Source organism: Larus michahellis, unplaced genomic scaffold (genome assembly GCF_964199755.1).
Source record: "Larus michahellis unplaced genomic scaffold, bLarMic1.1 SCAFFOLD_126, whole genome shotgun sequence".
Lineage (NCBI taxonomy): Eukaryota > Metazoa > Chordata > Aves > Charadriiformes > Laridae > Larus > Larus michahellis.
This window is the reverse complement of record NW_027436280.1, coordinates 461920-482474: the sequence shown is the minus strand read 5'-3', so window position 1 is coordinate 482474 and position 20555 is coordinate 461920. Positions and strand designations below refer to the sequence as shown.

Genomic DNA, 20555 nt, shown 5'->3' with positions numbered 1-20555 from the left:
CGGAGGGCGCCGCGCCTGCGCAGTGCGGACCGCGGCCGCCGTCGCCGCTTTATTCGGTTTTCTCGGGGCGGGGGATTAAAAGTCGGTTCTGGCGCCGGGAACGCGGTCTCCGTGCGCGCTCGGACGTGGCTCCGGCTCCGGCGGGGGTCGAAGGTTGCAGCTTGAGGCCGGGGGGGGGAGGGTGGGGGTCGATCCCTGAGGGTGGTCGGGGGGTCCTGGGGAGTCTCAAGGGGTCCCAGAGGCTCCTGGGGGGGGTCTCGGGGGGGTATTGGGGGTCCTGGGGGGTATCAGGGGGCTATTGGGGATCTCAGGGGGTCCCAGAGGCGTCTGGGGGGGGTATTGGGGGGTCCTGGGGGGCATCAGGGGGCTATTGGGGATCTTGGGGGGTCTCAGGGGAGATTTTGCGGGGCCCTGGGGTGCCCTGGGGGGGTTGGGGGCTCTAGGGGGATCCTGGGGGGAGATTGGGGGGGTCCCAAGTGATTGGGGTGGGGGGGTGGCTGAGGGAGCATTAGGGGGTGCCAGGAGGTTTGGGGGTATTTTTTGGAGAGGGGGGGGGTCTCGGGGGTTTGGGCGTCCCGGGATGGTTTTGGGGCATCCCAGGGGGTTTTGGGGGGGGTCCCTGGGGGGCTTCAGAGGGGCGTTGGATGGATTTTGGGGGGGGGGGGTCCCAGGGCGTTTTGGGGAGTTCTGGGGGGTTTTTGGAGGTTCCGGAGTGGCTTGGGGGGGGGGGGGTAGAGGGGGGTCGATTTTGGAAGGTCCCGGGGTGGTTTTGGGGGATCCCAAGGGGATTTTTGGAGGGTCCTGGGTGGGGTTGGGGGGGGGAGGGGCATTGTGAGGGTTTTGGGGGTCCCTGGGGTGATTTGGGAGGGGGTCTTGGGGAATTCTGGAAGGTTCTGGGGTGGTTTTGAGCCGTTCCGGGGTTTTTGGGGATCCCTGTGGTGATTTTTGGGGGCTCCCGGGGGGGTTTTGGGGCATCCCAAGGGGATTTGGGGGGGTCCTGGATGGATCTTGGGGGGGGTGGTGGTTCTGGGGACTCTCGTCTGCATTCTGGGGGGTTCCTGGGGGATTTGGAGGGTCCTGGGGGATTTGGGGGGGGGGTCCCAGGGTGGTTTTGGGGCATCCCAAGAGATTTGGGGGGTCCTGGGTGGGGTTGGGGGGGATTCAGGGAGGCCTTGGGTAGATTTGGGGGGGTCCTGGGTGGATTTTTGGGGGTCCTGGGGTGGTTTTGGGGCATCCCAGGGTTTTTGGGGGCGGGAGGGGGGGGAGTTGGGGATGGATTTGGGGGGGGGTTCCAAGGGGGTTTGGGGGGGGACTTGGGGGGGGGGACGGGACCCTGGAGTGGTTTTGGCGCTTCCCGGGTGCGTTTTTTTGGGGGGTTCCCGTGGCCTTCCAAACTCAAAGCGGGGCGGGGTCTATGGGGCGGGGGCGCCCCCCCCCAGGCTGCCCCGAGAGAGGGTGCGGCTGCGGCCCCGCTCACCCTCCCCGGAGGCGGAGCTGGAGACGGAGGCGGTGTGGAAGCGGGAGAGGTGCGTCATGGCCGCCGCCGCCACTGCCGGGAGGGCGTGGCGTCAGGGGACACGCCCCCTGCCCCGCAAGCCCCGCCCCTTGGAGCCCCCCCCCGCCCCCCGCAGCGCCCCCCCCCCAGGGGGGTTAGTGCAGGGGGAAATGCCCTCAGGCCCCGCCCCCGGGGTGTAGGCCACGCCCCCTCCCCGAAGCCCCGCCCCCTCCAAGCAGCTCCAGTAGGGTTAATGGAAGGGAGGAGGCCACGCCCCCTTGCCGCAAGCCATGCCCCCAAGCCCCCAGTGGGGTTAGTGCGGAGCTGCAGGACACGCCCCCTTTATTAGGCCACGCCCCCCCACGGGGTTAGTGCAGGGGAGGCGTCCCCGAGGCCACGCCCCCTCCCCGAGGCCACGCCCCTCGTGCACCCCGTGACATCACACGTGACCTCACAAAGGGGCGGTGCCGTCACACGTTGGAGGGGGGGAGGGGGAGGGGGGAGGTGACGTGAGGCGGGGGGGGAGGGTGTGGCCTCACACGTGACATCAACGCTGACGTCATTGCTGACGTCTCTCCCTACCTGGCCCCACGCTGCGCTTGCGGTCCAGGACGTGGGGGACTGGGGGGCGGGGTAATTAACCCCCCGGAGCAATTAATTACCCCCCCGGGTCACTGATTACCCCCACACCCCCCCCCCCGCAGCCATTCATTACCCCCCCAGGGCCATTAATTAACCTGCAGGGGGGCTAATAATGCACCCCACCCCCTCGGGCAGATTTATACCCCAGGAAAAGCAGTTAATTACCCCCCCCGGAGCACTAATTAACCCAGGGGTCATTAATTGCTGTCCCCGGGGGTCTTCATTACCCCCCAGGGCAATTAATTGCCCCCCCCCTTGGGTGCTAATTTCTCCCCGGGGGGGGGGGGGTTAATTACCCCCGCGGGGGGGGGTTAATGAGCTCTCATGAATATTAATGAGCACTAATTGTACTCACTGTAGCCCATGCCCTGCACGAAGTACTTGAAGGCCTCTGTCAGCTTGGCCGGCTGGGGGGGGCGGGGGGGGGTCAAGACCACGCCCCTTTAGGCCACGCCGCCTTTAAGCCACACCCCAACCCCCCCATAGGGGGCCCCTCCCCTTTAAGCCCCGCTCCCTCCCCTTAGGCTATGCCCCCTCCCCCTCAAACCACACCCACACCCCCCTTATATGGGGGACGCCCTGAGGCCACGCCCCCTCCCCCCTTAGCCACGCCCCCCCCAACCAACCCCTTCTATGGCTTTGGTGCGCCCTTACGCCACACCCCCTGCCTTCCAAGCCCTGCCCCTACAGCCCCCCATAGAAGGCCGGTGCCAGGCCACGCCCCCCCTTAGGCCATGCCCCCTCAGTCTCCCAGACCACGCCCCCTCCCCCTTAAGCCACGCCCCCCCGTTGGCGCTGGTGACCTTTGACCCCTCACCTGGCTGAGCTGGGGCTGCCCCCCTCCGTCCGCCATCTGTGGGGTGTCAAAGGTCACGGTGTAGGGGGTCAAAGGTCACGGGGTCGGGGGGTCAAAGGTCACCTTGAGGAAGGAGGTCTGGGTGGGGTCCAGCTTGGCGTTGCACTCCACCTGGGGGGGGGGGGGACGGGCCGTGGCGGGGGTCACGTGACTCCACGAGGGTCACGGGACGGGCCATGTGACCCCGGCACGTGACCTCACGGGGGGGCGGGGTCAGGTGACGTCACTCACCACGGCCTCCTCGTGGGGGGAGCCGTCGCCCACCACCAGCAACATGGGGCAGCTTTGGGGGGGGGTGGAGGGGAGAGGGGGTCAAAGGTCACTGTGGGGGGTCGGAGGCCATCCCGGAGGCACGGGGTCAAAGGTCAGAGGGGCGAGGGGGGGTCGCTCACCGCAGGCTGCCGGCCCCGCTGCGCGCCAGGCCCAGGTCACCGCGGCTGCGCAGCCCCGGCAGGAGCAGGAGCAGGAGCAGGGAGCCGCCACCGCCACGGTGAGTGCCCCCAGTACGCACCAGTACACACCGGTGCCCCCCCGGTGCCCTCCCAGTATAGCCCAGTGCCCTCCCAGTGCCTCCCAGTACAGCCCAGTCCCTCCTAGTGCCCCCCAGTACAGCCCAGTCCCTCCCAGTGCCCCACAGCCCCCTCCCAGTGCCTCCCAGTATAGCCCAGTGCCCCACAGCCCCCTCCCAGTGCCTCCCAGTATATCCCAGTGCCCTCCCAGTGCCCCACAGCCCCCCCCCAGTGCCCCCCAGTACAGCCCAGTGCCTCCCAGTGCCCCACAGCCCCCCACCTGTTGTACATGCCCCACAGCAGGGGGGCGTTGGGGGTCGCCCCCAGCCGGGCCCGGCTGCTCTGCACGGCCGGGGGGGCGGCCGACAGCTCCTCCTGTGGGGCAGACCCACAAGTGAGCCGCAACTGACCCCCCGCCGCTCCCCCGGACCCACAACCGACCCGTAACCCACCCCGAGACCCATAACTGACCCACCCCAGGGCCACGGCTGACTCACCACCGACCCACAAGTGACCCCCCAGGACCCATAACTGATGCCCCCAGCCCCACAAGTTCCTCCCCCCGGCCCCACAAGTGCCCCCGGCCCCACCTGGGTGAAGAGATGGGCCAGGATCATGTCGGTGGTGGAGGACGTCAGGCCCGAGAGCTGTGGGGCAGCAAGTGGGGCGCCATGGGACCCACAGCGACCCATAAGGAGCCACGGGACCCATGGAACCTACAGGGACCCATGGGACCCACAGAGACCCATAGCGACCCATAAGACCCATAGAGACCCACAGTGACCCATAGAGACCCACGGGACCCATTGGGACCCATGGGACCCACAGAGACCCGTGGGACCCACAGGGACCCGGCGGGACCCATAGGTGCCCCATAGTCCCATGGACACCCGTAAGTGACCCACAGAACATCTAGAGGTGCCCCATAGCGCCGTGGAGACCCATAAGTGACCCGCGGCTGCTCCGTAGCCCCATGGAGACCCATAAGTGACCCATAGGTGCCCCATGGAGACCCATAGAAGACCTAAAGGTGCCCCATATGCCCACGGAGACCCACTAGAGCGCCCCACAGCCGCCCCATGGCCGCCCCACGGCCGCCCCACCTTGTGCGCGGCCCAGTCCATCCAGCCCTTGGCCTGGGGGTCAATGTTGACCAGCACCAGCCCCTCCACCGCCTCGGGGTGCAGCAGCTGTGGGGCAGGGCCGGGGGTCACCTCCTGCCCCACGGCGGTCCTCTCTGCCACATAGACACCTCCCCGGACCCATAGATTCCCCGCCGGCCCCACAGTGACCCCCAAGAACCCAACGCAGGAGCTCCTCAAACCTCCTCCGGACCCACAGCGATCCCACCCAAGGGCCCTCCTGCCCCACAGCGACCCCCCTGCCCCATAGCGACCTCCCCAGCCCCATAGATTCCCCCCCCAGAGCCCTCCAGACCCACGGCGACCCCCCCAGACCCCCAAATTCCCCCCCCGGAGACCCTTCAGGACCCCTCCAGAACCCCCCCAGATCCCTCCAGCCCCACAGCGACCCCCAAGTTCTCCCCCAAGGAACCCCCCCAAACCCCCTCCAGACCCACAATGACACTCCCCCCCCCCCCCGACCCACATGTGTCCCCCCAGATGCCCCGCAACCCCCCCGCCAGACCCACAGATCCCCCCCAGGTGACCCATAGCCCCCCTGAGACCCACAGAACCCCACAGAACCCCCCCCAGATGCCCCATACACCCCCCCCAGAGACCCTCAGGACCCCCCCTCCAAGGACCCACAGATCTCCCCCCCCCAAGATGCCCCATAACCACCCCCGAGCCCCTCCATGTGCCCCCCCCCCCCCCAGCCCCACTCACCCCAAATTTCGCCAGGACGAAGGCGCCGGCCCCCACCCCCATCCCGATGATGCTGGCGATGCTGGGGGCCGGGGGTGGAGTGTCACGAGGTCAAGGTCATCCTGACCCCCCCCCCCCGCTATGGGGCAGCCCCCCAACTCACTTGAGGTACTGGAGGATGCAGGGGATCATCTTGGCCAGTTGCTCCAGCGAGGGGTACTGGTACCTGGGGGGCAGGGGGGGGTCAACGGGTCAACGGGGGGGTGACAGGGGGTCAACGGGGTCAACTCGGGGGTTGGTGGGGTCAATGGGGCCAGCTTGGGGGTCAATGGGATCATGGGAGGTCAACTGTGGGTCAACGGGGCCAACTTGGGGGTCAATGGGATCATGGGAGGTCAACTGTGGGTCAACGGGGCCAACTTGGGGGTCAATGGGATCATGGGAGGTCAACTGTGGGTCAGCGGGGCCAACTTGGGGGTCAGCGGGGCCAACTTGGGGGTCACTGGGGTCAACCGGGAGGTCGGTGGGGCCAACTTGGGGGTCAATGAAGCCAACTGGGGGGCCAATAGGGTCAACTCGGGGGTCGGTGGGGTCAATGGGATCATGGGAGGTCAACTGTGGGTCAACGGGGCCAACTTGGGGGTCAGCGGGGCCAACTTGGGGGTCAATGAAGCCAACTGGGGGGCCAACAGGGTCAACTCGGGGGTCGGTGGGGTCAATGGGATCATGGGAGGTCAACTGTGGGTCAACGGGGCCAACTTGGGGGTCAGCGGGGCCAACTTGGGGGTCAATGAAGCCAACTGGGGGGCCAACAGGGTCAACTCAGGGGTCGGTGGGGTCAACGGGGCCAACTTGGGGGTCAATGGGATCATGGGAGGTCAACTGTGGGTCAGCGGGGCCAACTTGGGGGTCACTGGGGTTAACCGGGAGGTCGGTGGGGCCAACTTGGGGGTCAGTGAAGCCAACTGGGGGGCCAACAGGGTCAACTCGGGGGTCGGTGGGGTCAATGGGGCCAACTTGGGGGTCAATGGGATCATGGGAGGTCAACTGTGGGTCAGTGGGGCCAACTTGGGGGTCAATGGGATCATGGGAGGTCAACTGTGGGTCAGCGGGGCCAACGGGGAGGGGCAACGGAGACTCAAGGTGGTCAATCAAGGGTTCAAGCGGGATCAAGCGGGGCGGGATCAGCGGGGCTGGGGGAGGGGGGGGTTGGGGGGCGGGCGATGGGGGTCGCGGGGCGCCGTGGGTTGCACCCTGGGGGGTAGGGGGGGGCGCCCTCCTCCATGCCGGGGGGGTCGACGTGGACCACCAGGAAGTTCTTGACGATCTCCCCCATCTCCTCGTGGGCGAAGAGCGGGGCGAAGCACGACTCGTCTGGGGACAGCCCCACCCCACGGCTATGGGGCTGGACCCACGGCCGTGGGGCAGGGGGCACCCATGGGGCCAGGGAAGGGATGGAAGGGCCCCAGGTGCCCGGGGAGGGGGGACCCAGGGGACTGGGGAGGGGACCCAGGTGGCCGGGGGGACCCCCACCTATGGGGCTGGACCCGGATCTATGGGGCAGAGGGGACCCAGGTGTCCAGGGGCACACACATCTATGGGGCTGGGACCCCCACCTGTGGGTCTGTCCCCCCATCTCTGGGTCTGGGTCCCCCATCTATGGGTCTTGGACCCCCTGGTGTGGGTCTAGAACCCCTATCTCCAGGTCTGGGACCCCCAGGTGTGGGTCTGGAACACCCGTCTCTGGGTCTGGGCCCCCCATGTGTGGGTCCGTCCCCCCACCTCTGGGTCTGGGCCCCCCGTGTGTGAGCCTGGTCCCCCATCTATGGGTCTGGGCCCCCCATGTGTGGCTCTGGGACCCACCTCTATGGGTCTAGAACCCCCAGGTGTGGCCCTGGTCCCCCATCTCTGGGTCTGGGCCCCCCATGTGTGGGTCTGTCCCCCCATCTCTGGGCCTGGTCCCCCATCTATGGGTTTGGGACCCCCAGGTGTGGGTCTAGAACCCCCATCTCCAGGTCTGGGACCCCCATCTGTGGGTCAGGAACCCCCATCTCTGGGTCTGGGCCCCCCATGTGTGGGCCTGGTCCCCCATCTAGAAGAGCTTGCTCTCCCTGTCTTTGAGTACTGTTTTCACTGTCCCGGTTACCTCTTTGCTAACATTCTCTTCAGAGCTGCAGTGAAACCAGGAACCATGTGGAGAAGGTGTGGAATAAATACTAAATTGGCTAAAAAATACAAAAGTACAGCATTGTTCACACATTAAGGAAAAGTATAAAATCAAGAGGCTTCTGAGGTAGAAAATAGCCGCAGCTGGCATGAAGGACACAACATCTGTGGTTCCCTGATAAGCTACATGAGGTACGGGACGGGATGCAATTATTCCGTGGCTTTACCTTATGATGTATAGCGGATACAGGAATGGGATGATACCATGAAACAGATAAGCTGCCAATTAGCTGCCCGCTAGATGCTCACAGCCAACATTTTGTCAAATTTTGATGAAATGCTGTCCTTTGTGCGAACTTTGCTCATTATAATGTCATTATTATAATACCAAAACACACCTCCATCCCGAAGGCTACCCGCCTCCAAGGTGCGACCACTCCTTCTTCAGTCTGTGCCCTGAATTTCTCGTAAACTATACCTTTAATTGTGAAGCGAGAGAAATTTACACCAATCATGATAAAAGTATGTGTGACTAAAGTCACTCAAACTCCACCTTGAAGATAACAAATAGTATAAAAATAGCCCAAGAGAGGGGGGATACCCAGGGAAGACACCATCATAAAGAATTACATCACTGACTTCTGGGATCAGTCGACGGGCTGAGCCTCTCTTCCCCCCCATAGGGACGCCTTTGGGTAAGACTTAGATTATACCGAGTGCTTCCTCGGGAAACTTAGAAATTTCTCTAGAGACTCTCTTTTTCTACATTTAAAGCCAGGCTGTATCGTTTATAACTTTGTCGCGCGTTTTGTATATGTAACAATACTTTCATTTGCACGTGCTTTGCAGACAGTGTATTTATCACCGGCAATCCTAAGAACCTATATATCTGTTGTTTAAATAAACTGCACTTTTTTTTAAGTAGCTAGTCGTTTTGGTTTCTCACTGAACGTGACCAAAGACTCGAGAGTGGCCGTGCTAGTTCATGAGCACGACTAGACTGAAGGTGCAGTCCACTATTAGTGTATCCAAATCGTAATAGTTTAATACATATTAAACGCGATGGGACTGATAGTGCTGAATTGGGCATCACTCAGAATTTAAACCTAGCCGCACCTAGCCTCCCACCTCGGTGAGGAGTGTTAGAACGCAAGGGGGTTTATCTTCTGCTAAAACCGCTTTGCCCCTTTTCACGCAACAGAAGGCACACACAGTGAAAATGACAGGAAGGAACATTGGGGCTTCTTCTCAGTGTCTCTGACATAGGGTTTCACTGTCCCGGGAAAGTCTCTGCTAACACCGTGCAGAGCGCTGTGCCCAATATACACAAAAGTCTTGTGGTATCTCCTACAGGGAAAGTGCCAGGAGGAATTGTGGAGCTTGTTCTCAGTGTCTCTGAGAATTGCTCTGATTATCCCTGTGACCTCTTTGCTAAGACTCTCCAGAGAGACGTCCTCAAAACCAACACACATCTTGACATATCTCCCGCATTGATCGCAGTGTCTCCAGAAACGGCATTCAAGGAGCCAGGAACTTTTCTCCCTACACTGTCCATTGAGTTGTCCTCAAAACCAATATACATCCTGCTATATCTCCCACATGGAAAGTGCCTGGAGGGAAAAGTGCGGATTATGCTTAGACTTACTCGGAACTGCTTCAAATCAACTAGATATCTTTGTGCTGTAAATCTCCCAACAGCCAAACGCAAAAGCAGCAAACATCTCGCTGTATGTCCCACATCCAAAGTGCCAAGAGAGAGCTTGCTCTCCCTGTCTTTGAGTACTGTTTTCACTGTCCCGGTTACCTCTTTGCTAACATTCTCTTCAGAGCTGCAGTGAAACCAGGAACCACGTGGAGAAGGCACCCACACTGAAAGTGCCTGGAAGGAACGTTGGGGATTTTTCTCAGTGTCTCTGACATAGGGTTTCACTGTCCCGGGAAAGTCTCTGCTAACACCCTGCAGAGCGCTGTACCCAATATACAGAAACGTCTTGCTGTATCTCCTACAGGGAAAGTGCCAGGAGGGAATTGTGGAGCTTGTTCTCAGTGCCTCTGAGAATTGCTCTGATTATCCGTGTGACCTCTTTGCTAAGACTCTCCAGAGAGCCGTCCTCAAAACCAACACACATCTTGACATATCTCCCACATTGATCGCAGTGTCTCCAGGAACGGCATTCAAGGAGCCAGGAATTTTTCTACCCACACTCTCCGGGGACAGTTCCTTAAAACCAATATACATCCTGCTATATCTCCCACATGGAAAGTGCCAGGAGGGAGAAGTGGGGATTATGTTTAGACTTTCTCGGAACTGCTTCAAATCAACTAGATATCTTTGTGCTGTAAATCTCCCAACAGCCAAACGCAAAAGCAGCAAACATCTCGCTGTATGTCCCACATCCAAAGTGCCAAGAGAGAGCTTGCTCTCCCTGTCTTTGAGTACTGTTTTCACTGTCCCGGTTACCTCTTTGCTAACATTCTCTTCAGAGCTGCAGTGAAACCAGGAACCACGTGGAGAAGGCACCCACACTGGAAATGCCTGGAAGGAACATTGGGGCTTCTTCTCAGTGTCTCTGACATAGGGTTTCACTGTCCCGGGAAAGTCTCTGCTAACACCCTGCAGAGCGCTGTGCCCAATGTACAGAAACGTCTTGCGGTATCTCCTACAGGGAAAGTGCCAGGAGGGAATTGTGGAGCTTGTTCTCAGTGTCTCTGAGAATTGCTCTGATTATCTGTGTGACCTCTTTGCTAAGACTCTCCAGAGAGCCGTCCTCAAAACAAACACACATCTTGACATATCTCCCACATTGATCGCAGTGTCTCCAGAAACGGCATTCAAGGAGCCAGGACCTTTTCTCCCTACACTGTCCGTTGAGTTGTCCTCAAAACCAATATACATCCTGCTATATCTCCCACATGGAAAGTGCCAGGAGGGAGAAGTGGGGATTATGTTTAGACTTTCTCGGAACTGCTTCAAATCAACTAGATATCTTTGTGCTGTAAATCTCCCAACAGCCAAACGCAAAAGCAGCAAACATCTCGCTGTATGTCCCACATCCAAAGTGCCAAGAGAGAGCTTGCTCTCCCTGTCTTTGAGTACTGTTTTCACTGTCCCGGTTACCTCTTTGCTAACATTCTCTTCAGAGCCGCAGTGAAACCAGGAACCACGTGGAGAAAGCACCCACACTGAAAGTGCCTGGAGGGAACATTGGGGCTTCTTCTCAGTGTCTCTGACATAGGGTTTCACTGTGCCGGGAAAGTCTCTGCTAACACCGTGCAGAGCGCTGTGCCCAATATACAGAAACGTCTTGCGGTATCTCCTACAGGGAAAGTGCCAGGAGGGAATTGCGGAGCTTGTTCTCAGTGTCTCTGAGAATTGCTCTGATTATCCCTGTGACCTCTTTGCTAAGACTCTCCAGAGAGCCGTCCTCAAAACAAACACACATCTTGACATATCTCCCACATTGATCGCAGTGTCTCCAGAAACGGCATTCAAGGAGCCAGGAGGTTTTCTCCCTACACTGTCCATTGAGTTGTCCTCAAAACCAATATACATCCTGCTATATCTCCCACATGGAAAGTGCCAGGAGGGAGAAGTGGGGATTATGTTTAGACTTTCTCGGAACTGCTTCAAATCAACTAGATATCTTTGTGCTGTAAATCTCCCAACAGCCAAACACAAAAGCAGCAAACATCTCGCCGTATGTCCCACATTGAAAGTGCCAAGAGAGAGCTTGCTCTCCCTGTCTTTGAGTACTGTTTTCACTGTCCCGGTTACCTCTTTGCTAACATTCTCTTCAGAGCTGCAGTGAAACCAGGAACCACGTGGAGAAGGCACCCACACTGAAAGTGCCTGGAGGGAACATTGGGGCTTCTTCTCAGTGTCTCTGACATAGGGTTTCACAGTCCCGGGAAAGTCTCTGCTAACACCGTGCAGAGCGCTGTGCCCAATATACAGAAACGTCTTGCGGTATCTCCTACAGGGAAAGTGCCAGGAGGGAATTGCGGAGCTTGTTCTCAGTGTCTCTGAGAATTGCTCTGATTATCTGTGTGACCTCTTTGCTAAGACTCTCCAGAGAGCCGTCCTCAAAACAAACACACATCTTGACATATCTCCCACATTGATCGCAGTGTCTCCAGAAACGGCATTCAAGGAGCCAGGACCTTTTCTCCCTACACTGTCCGTTGAGTTGTCCTCAAAACCAATATACATCCTGCTATATCTCCCACATGGAAAGTGCCAGGAGGGAGAAGTGGGGATTATGTTTAGACTTTCTCGGAACTGCTTCAAATCAACTAGATATCTTTGTGCTGTAAATCTCCCAACAGCCAAACGCAAAAGCAGCAAACATCTCGCTGTATGTCCCACATCCAAAGTGCCAAGAGAGAGCTTGCTCTCCCTGTCTTTGAGTACTGTTTTCACTGTCCCGGTTACCTCTTGGCTAACATTCTCTTCAGAGCTGCAGTGAAACCAGGAACCACGTGGAGAAAGCACCCACACTGAAAGTGCCTGGAGGGAACACTGGGGCTTCTTCTCAGTGTCTCTGACATAGGGTTTCACTGTCCCGGGAAAGTCTCTGCTAACACCGTGCAGAGCGCTGTGCCCAATATACAGAAACGTCTTGCGGTATCTCCTACAGGGAAAGTGCCAGGAGGGAATTGCGGAGCTTGTTCTCAGTGTCTCTGAGAATTGCTCTGATTATCCCTGTGACCTCTTTGCTAAGACTCTCCAGAGAGCCGTCCTCAAAACAAACACACATCTTGACATATCTCCCACATTGATCGCAGTGTCTCCAGAAACGGCATTCAAGGAGCCAGGACCTTTTCTCCCTACACTGTCCGTTGAGTTGTCCTCAAAACCAATATACATCCTGCTATATCTCCCACATGGAAAGTGCCAGGAGGGAGAAGTGGGGATTATGTTTAGACTTTCTCGGAACTGCTTCAAATCAACTAGATATCTTTGTGCTGTAAATCTCCCAACAGCCAAACGCAAAAGCAGCAAACATCTCGCTGTATGTCCCACATCCAAAGTGCCAAGAGAGAGCTTGCTCTCCCTGTCTTTGAGTACTGTTTTCACTGTCCCGGTTACCTCTTTGCTAACATTCTCTTCAGAGCTGCAGTGAAACCAGGAACCACGTGGAGAAAGCACCCACACTGAAAGTGCCTGGAGGGAACATTGGGGCTTCTTCTCAGTGTCTCTGACATAGGGTTTCACTGTCCCGGGAAAGTCTCTGCTAACACCGTGCAGAGCGCTGTGCCCAATATACAGAAACGTCTTGCGGTATCTCCTACAGGGAAAGTGCCAGGAGGGAATTGCGGAGCTTGTTCTCAGTGTCTCTGAGAATTGCTCTGATTATCCCTGTGACCTCTTTGCTAAGACTCTCCAGAGAGCCGTCCTCAAAACAAACACACATCTTGACATATCTCCCACATTGATCGCAGTGTCTCCAGAAACGGCATTCAAGGAGCCAGGACCTTTTCTCCCTACACTGTCCGTTGAGTTGTCCTCAAAACCAATATACATCCTGCTATATCTCCCACATGGAAAGTGCCAGGAGGGAGAAGTGGGGATTATGTTTAGACTTTCTCGGAACTGCTTCAAATCAACTAGATACCTTTTTGCTGTAAATCTCCCAACAGCCAAACGCAAAAGCAGCAAACATCTCGCTGTATGTCCCGCATCCAAAGTGCCAAGAGAGAGCTTGCTCTCCCTGTCTTTGAGTACTGTTTTCACTGTCCCGGTTACCTCTTTGCTAACATTCTCTTCAGAGCCGCAGTGAAACCAGGAACCACGTGGAGAAAGCACCCACACTGGAAGTGCCTGGAGGGAACATTGGGGCTTCTTCTCAGTGTCTCTGACATAGGGTTTCACTGTCCCGGGAAAGTCTCTGCTAACACCCTGCAGAGCGCTGTGCCCAATATACAGAAACGTCTTGCGGTATCTCCTACAGGGAAAGTGCCAGGAGGGAATTGCGGAGCTTGTTCTCAGTGTCTCTGAGAATTGCTCTGATTATCCCTGTGACCTCTTTGCTAAGACTCTCCAGAGAGCCGTCCTCAAAACAAACACACATCTTGACATATCTCCCACATTGATCGCAGTGTCTCCAGAAACGGCATTCAAGGAGCCAGGAGGTTTTCTCCCTACACTGTCCGTTGAGTTGTCCTCAAAACCAATATACATCCTGCTATATCTCCCACATGGAAAGTGCCAGGAGGGAGAAGTGGGGATTATGTTTAGACTTTCTCGGAACTGCTTCAAATCAACTAGATATCTTTGTGCTGTAAATCTCCCAACAGCCAAACGCAAAAGCAGCAAACATCTCGCTGTATGTCCCACATCCAAAGTGCCAAGAGAGAGCTTGCTCTCCCTGTCTTTGAGTACTGTTTTCACTGTCCCGGTTACCTCTTTGCTAACATTCTCTTCAGAGCTGCAGTGAAACCAGGAACCACGTGGAGAAAGCACCCACACTGAAAGTGCCTGGAGGGAACATTGGGGCTTCTTCTCAGTGTCTCTGACATAGGGTTTCACTGTGCCGGGAAAGTCTCTGCTAACACCGTGCAGAGCGCTGTGCCCAATATACAGAAACGTCTTGCGGTATCTCCTACAGGGAAAGTGCCAGGAGGGAATTGCGGAGCTTGTTCTCAGTGTCTCTGAGAATTGCTCTGATTATCTGTGTGACCTCTTTGCTAAGACTCTCCAGAGAGCCGTCCTCAAAACCAACACACATCTTGACATATCTCCCACATTGATCGCAGTGTCTCCAGAAACGGCATTCAAGGAGCCAGGACCTTTTCTCCCTACACTGTCCATTGAGTTGTCCTCAAAACCAATATACATCCTGCTATATCTCCCACATGGAAAGTGCCAGGAGGGAGAAGTGGGGATTATGTTTAGACTTTCTCGGAACTGCTTCAAATCAACTAGATATCTTTGTGCTGTAAATCTCCCAACAGCCAAACGCAAAAGCAGCAAACATCTCGCTGTATGTCCCACATCCAAAGTGCCAAGAAAGAGCTTGCTCTCCCTGTCTTTGAGTACTGTTTTCACTGTCCCGGTTACCTCTTTGCTAACATTCTCTTCAGAGCTGCAGTGAAACCAGGAACCACGTGGAGAAGGCACCCACACTGAAAGTGCCTGGAGGGAACATTGGGGCTTCTTCTCAGTGTCTCTGACATAGGGTTTCACAGTCCCGGGAAAGTCTCTGCTAACACCGTGCAGAGCGCTGTGCCCAATATACAGAAACGTCTTGCGGTATCTCCTACAGGGAAAGTGCCAGGAGGGAATTGCGGAGCTTGTTCTCAGTGTCTCTGAGAATTGCTCTGATTATCTGTGTGACCTCTTTGCTAAGACTCTCCAGAGAGCCGTCCTCAAAACAAACACACATCTTGACATATCTCCCACATTGATCGCAGTGTCTCCAGAAACGGCATTCAAGGAGCCAGGACCTTTTCTCCCTACACTGTCCGTTGAGTTGTCCTCAAAACCAATATACATCCTGCTATATCTCCCACATGGAAAGTGCCAGGAGGGAGAAGTGGGGATTATGTTTAGACTTTCTCGGAACTGCTTCAAATCAACTAGATATCTTTGTGCTGTAAATCTCCCAACAGCCAAACGCAAAAGCAGCAAACATCTCGCTGTATGTCCCACATCCAAAGTGCCAAGAGAGAGCTTGCTCTCCCTGTCTTTGAGTACTGTTTTCACTGTCCCGGTTACCTCTTTGCTAACATTCTCTTCAGAGCCGCAGTGAAACCAGGAACCACGTGGAGAAGGCACCCACACTGAAAGTGCCTGGAGGGAACATTGGGGCTTCTTCTCAGTGTCTCTGACATAGGGTTTCACTGTCCCGGGAAAGTCTCTGCTAACACCGTGCAGAGCGCTGTGCCCAATATACAGAAACGTCTTGCGGTATCTCCTACAGGGAAAGTGCCAGGAGGGAATTGCGGAGCTTGGTCTCAGTGTCTCTGAGAATTGCTCTGATTATCTGTGTGACCTCTTTGCTAAGACTCTCCAGAGAGCCGTCCTCAAAACAAACACACATCTTGACATATCTCCCACATTGATCGCAGTGTCTCCAGAAACGGCATTCAAGGAGCCAGGACCTTTTCTCCCTACACTGTCCATTGAGTTGTCCTCAAAACCAATATACATCCTGCTATATCTCCCACATGGAAAGTGCCAGGAGGGAGAAGTGGGGATTATGTTTAGACTTTCTCAGAACTGCTTCAAATCAACTAGATATCTTTGTGCTGTAAATCTCCCAACAGCCAAACGCAAAAGCAGCAAACATCTCGCTGTACGTCCCACATCCAAAGTGCCAAGAGAGAGCTTGCTCTCCCTGTCTTTGAGTACTGTTTTCACTGTCCCGGTTACCTCTTTGCTAACATTCTCTTCAGAGCTGCAGTGAAACCAGGAACCACGTGGAGAAAGCACCCACACTGGAAGTGCCTGGAGGGAACATTGGGGCTTCTTCTCAGTGTCTCTGACATAGGGTTTCACTGTCCCGGGAAAGTCTCTGCTAACACCGTGCAGAGCGCTGTGCCCAATATACAGAAACGTCTTGCGGTATCTCCTACAGGGAAAGTGCCAGGAGGGAATTGCGGAGCTTGTTCTCAGTGTCTCTGAGAATTGCTCTGATTATCCCTGTGACCTCTTTGCTAAGACTCTCCAGAGAGCCGTCCTCAAAACAAACACACATCTTGACATATCTCCCACATTGATCGCAGTGTCTCCAGAAACGGCATTCAAGGAGCCAGGACCTTTTCTCCCTACACTGTCCGTTGAGTTGTCCTCAAAACCAATATACATCCTGCTATATCTCCCACATGGAAAGTGCCAGGAGGGAGAAGTGGGGATTATGTTTAGACTTTCTCGGAACTGCTTCAAATCAACTAGATATCTTTGTGCTGTAAATCTCCCAACAGCCAAACGCAAAAGCAGCAAACATCTCGCTGTATGTCCCACATCCAAAGTGCCAAGAGAGAGCTTGCTCTCCCTGTCTTTGAGTACTGTTTTCACTGTCCCGGTTACCTCTTTGCTAACATTCTCTTCAGAGCTGCAGTGAAACCAGGAACCACGTGGAGAAAGCACCCACACTGAAAGTGCCTGGAGGGAACACTGGGGCTTCTTCTCAGTGTCTCTGACATAGGGTTTCACTGTCCCGGGAAAGTCTCTGCTAACACCCTGCAGAGCGCTGTGCCCAATATACAGAAACGTCTTGCGGTATCTCCTACAGGGAAAGTGCCAGGAGGGAATTGCGGAGCTTGTTCTCAGTGTCTCTGAGAATTGCTCTGATTATCCCTGTGACCTCTTTGCTAAGACTCTCCAGAGAGCCGTCCTCAAAACAAACACACATCTTGACATATCTCCCACATTGATCGCAGTGTCTCCAGAAACGGCATTCAAGGAGCCAGGACCTTTTCTCCCTACACTGTCCGTTGAGTTGTCCTCAAAACCAATATACATCCTGCTATATCTCCCACATGGAAAGTGCCAGGAGGGAGAAGTGGGGATTATGTTTAGACTTTCTCGGAACTGCTTCAAATCAACTAGATATCTTTGTGCTGTAAATCTCCCAACAGCCAAACGCAAAAGCAGCAAACATCTCGCTGTATGTCCCACATCCAAAGTGCCAAGAGAGAGCTTGCTCTCCCTGTCTTTGAGTACTGTTTTCACTGTCCCGGTTACCTCTTTGCTAACATTCTCTTCAGAGCTGCAGTGAAACCAGGAACCACGTGGAGAAAGCACCCACACTGAAAGTGCCTGGAGGGAACATTGGGGCTTCTTCTCAGTGTCTCTGACATAGGGTTTCACTGTCCCGGGAAAGTCTCTGCTAACACCGTGCAGAGCACTGTGCCCAATATACAGAAACGTCTTGCGGTATCTCCTACAGGGAAAGTGCCAGGAGGGAATTGCGGAGCTTGTTCTCAGTGTCTCTGAGAATTGCTCTGATTATCCCTGTGACCTCTTTGCTAAGACTCTCCAGAGAGCCGTCCTCAAAACAAACACACATCTTGACATATCTCCCACATTGATCGCAGTGTCTCCAGAAACGGCATTCAAGGAGCCAGGACCTTTTCTCCCTACACTGTCCGTTGAGTTGTCCTCAAAACCAATATACATCCTGCTATATCTCCCACATGGAAAGTGCCAGGAGGGAGAAGTGGGGATTATGTTTAGACTTTCTCGGAACTGCTTCAAATCAACTAGATACCTTTTTGCTGTAAATCTCCCAACAGCCAAACGCAAAAGCAGCAAACATCTCGCTGTATGTCCCGCATCCAAAGTGCCAAGAGAGAGCTTGCTCTCCCTGTCTTTGAGTACTGTTTTCACTGTCCCGGTTACCTCTTTGCTAACATTCTCTTCAGAGCCGCAGTGAAACCAGGAACCACGTGGAGAAAGCACCCACACTGGAAGTGCCTGGAGGGAACATTGGGGCTTCTTCTCAGTGTCTCTGACATAGGGTTTCACTGTCCCGGGAAAGTCTCTGCTAACACCCTGCAGAGCGCTGTGCCCAATATACAGAAACGTCTTGCGGTATCTCCTACAGGGAAAGTGCCAGGAGGGAATTGCGGAGCTTGGTCTCAGTGTCTCTGAGAATTGCTCTGATTATCTGTGTGACCTCTTTGCTAAGACTCTCCAGAGAGCCGTCCTCAAAACAAACACACATCTTGACATATCTCCCACATTGATCGCAGTGTCTCCAGAAACGGCATTCAAGGAGCCAGGACCTTTTCTCCCTACACTGTCCGTTGAGTTGTCCTCAAAACCAATATACATCCTGCTATATCTCCCACATGGAAAGTGCCAGGAGGGAGAAGTGGGGATTATGTTTAGACTTTCTCGGAACTGCTTCAAATCAACTAGATATCTTTGTGCTGTAAATCTCCCAACAGCCAAACGCAAAAGCAGCAAACATCTCGCTGTATGTCCCACATCCAAAGTGCCAAGAGAGAGCTTGCTCTCCCTGTCTTTGAGTACTGTTTTCACTGTCCCGGTTACCTCTTTGCTAACATTCTCTTCAGAGCCGCAGTGAAACCAGGAACCACGTGGAGAAGGCACCCACACTGAAAGTGCCTGGAGGGAACATTGGGGCTTCTTCTCAGTGTCTCTGACATAGGGTTTCACTGTCCCGGGAAAGTCTCTGCTAACACCGTGCAGAGCGCTGTGCCCAATATACAGAAACGTCTTGCGGTATCTCCTACAGGGAAAGTGCCAGGAGGGAATTGCGGAGCTTGGTCTCAGTGTCTCTGAGAATTGCTCTGATTATCTGTGTGACCTCTTTGCTAAGACTCTCCAGAGAGCCGTCCTCAAAACAAACACACATCTTGACATATCTCCCACATTGATCGCAGTGTCTCCAGAAACGGCATTCAAGGAGCCAGGACCTTTTCTCCCTACACTGTCCGTTGAGTTGTCCTCAAAACCAATATACATCCTGCTATATCTCCCACATGGAAAGTGCCAGGAGGGAGAAGTGGGGATTATGTTTAGACTTTCTCGGAACTGCTTCAAATCAACTAGATATCTTTGTGCTGTAAATCTCCCAACAGCCAAACGCAAAAGCAGCAAACATCTCGCTGTATGTCCCACATCCAAAGTGCCAAGAGAGAGCTTGCTCTCCCTGTCTTTGAGTACTGTTTTCACTGTCCCGGTTACCTCTTTGCTAACATTCTCTTCAGAGCTGCAGTGAAACCAGGAACCACGTGGAGAAAGCACCCACACTGAAAGTGCCTGGAGGGAACATTGGGGCTTCTTCTCAGTGTCTCTGACATAGGGTTTCACTGTCCCGGGAAAGTCTCTGCTAACACCGTGCAGAGCACTGTGCCCAATATACAGAAACGTCTTGCGGTATCTCCTACAGGGAAAGTGCCAGGAGGGAATTGCGGAGCTTGTTCTCAGTGTCTCTGAGAATTGCTCTGATTATCCCTGTGACCTCTTTGCTAAGACTCTCCAGAGAGCCGTCCTCAAAACAAACACACATCTTGACATATCTCCCACATTGATCGCAGTGTCTCCAGAAACGGCATTCAAGGAGCCAGGACCTTTTCTCCCTACACTGTCCGTTGAGTTGTCCTCAAAACCAATATACATCCTGCTATATCTCCCACATGGAAAGTGCCAGGAGGGAGAAGTGGGGATTATGTTTAGACTTTCTCGGAACTGCTTCAAATCAACTAGATACCTTTTTGCTGTAAATCTCCCAACAGCCAAACGCAAAAGCAGCAAACATCTCGCTGTATGTCCCGCATCCAAAGTGCCAAGAGAGAGCTTGCTCTCCCTGTCTTTGAGTACTGTTTTCACTGTCCCGGTTACCTCTTTGCTAACATTCTCTTCAGAGCCGCAGTGAAACCAGGAACCACGTGGAGAAAGCACCCACACTGGAAGTGCCTGGAGGGAACATTGGGGCTTCTTCTCAGTGTCTCTGACATAGGGTTTCACTGTCCCGGGAAAGTCTCTGCTAACACCCTGCAGAGCGCTGTGCCCAATATACAGAAACGTCTTGCGGTATCTCCTACAGGGAAAGTGCCAGGAGGGAATTGCGGAGCTTGGTCTCAGTGTCTCTGAGAATTGCTCTGATTATCTGTGTGACCTCTTTGCTAAGACTCTCCAGAGAGCCGTCCTCAAAACAAACACACATCTTGACATATCTCCCACATTGATCGCAGTGTCTCCAGAAACGGCATTCAAGGAGCCAGGACCTTTTCTCCCTACACTGTCCGTTGAGTTGTCCTCAAAACCAATATACATCCTGCTATATCTCCCACATGGAAAGTGCCAGGAGGGAGAAGTGGGGATTATGTTTAGACTTTCTCGGAACTGCTTCAAATCAACTAGATATCTTTGTGCTGTAAATCTCCCAACAGCCAAACGCAAAAGCAGCAAACATCTCGCTGTATGTCCCACATCCAAAGTGCCAAGAGAGAGCTTGCTCTCCCTGTCTTTGAGTACTGTTTTCACTGTCCCGGTTACCTCTTTGCTAACATTCTCTTCAGAGCCGCAGTGAAACCAGGAACCACGTGGAGAAGGCACCCACACTGAAAGTGCCTGGAGGGAACAT

General features: G+C 55.0%; 1 protein-coding gene across 1 annotated transcript; it reads right to left on the bottom strand.

Annotated features, from left to right (window-relative positions):
* Positions 1–1477: 1477 nt before the first annotated feature.
* On the bottom strand, positions 1478–6698 carry LOC141737179 (protein NDRG2-like; the record flags this gene model as incomplete). The annotated part of the gene is made up of 13 exons (XM_074571820.1): positions 6582–6698; positions 5492–5554; positions 5350–5410; positions 4606–4692; positions 4093–4149; positions 3783–3877; positions 3386–3430; positions 3225–3276; positions 3057–3104; positions 2955–2990; positions 2493–2544; positions 2078–2116; positions 1478–1549 (listed from the first exon to the last, which is right to left on the bottom strand). Coding segments are annotated over exons 1-13 (790 nt in total), but the record flags the coding sequence as incomplete, so codon positions are not given.
* Between the last annotated feature and the right edge of the window lie 13857 nt (positions 6699–20555).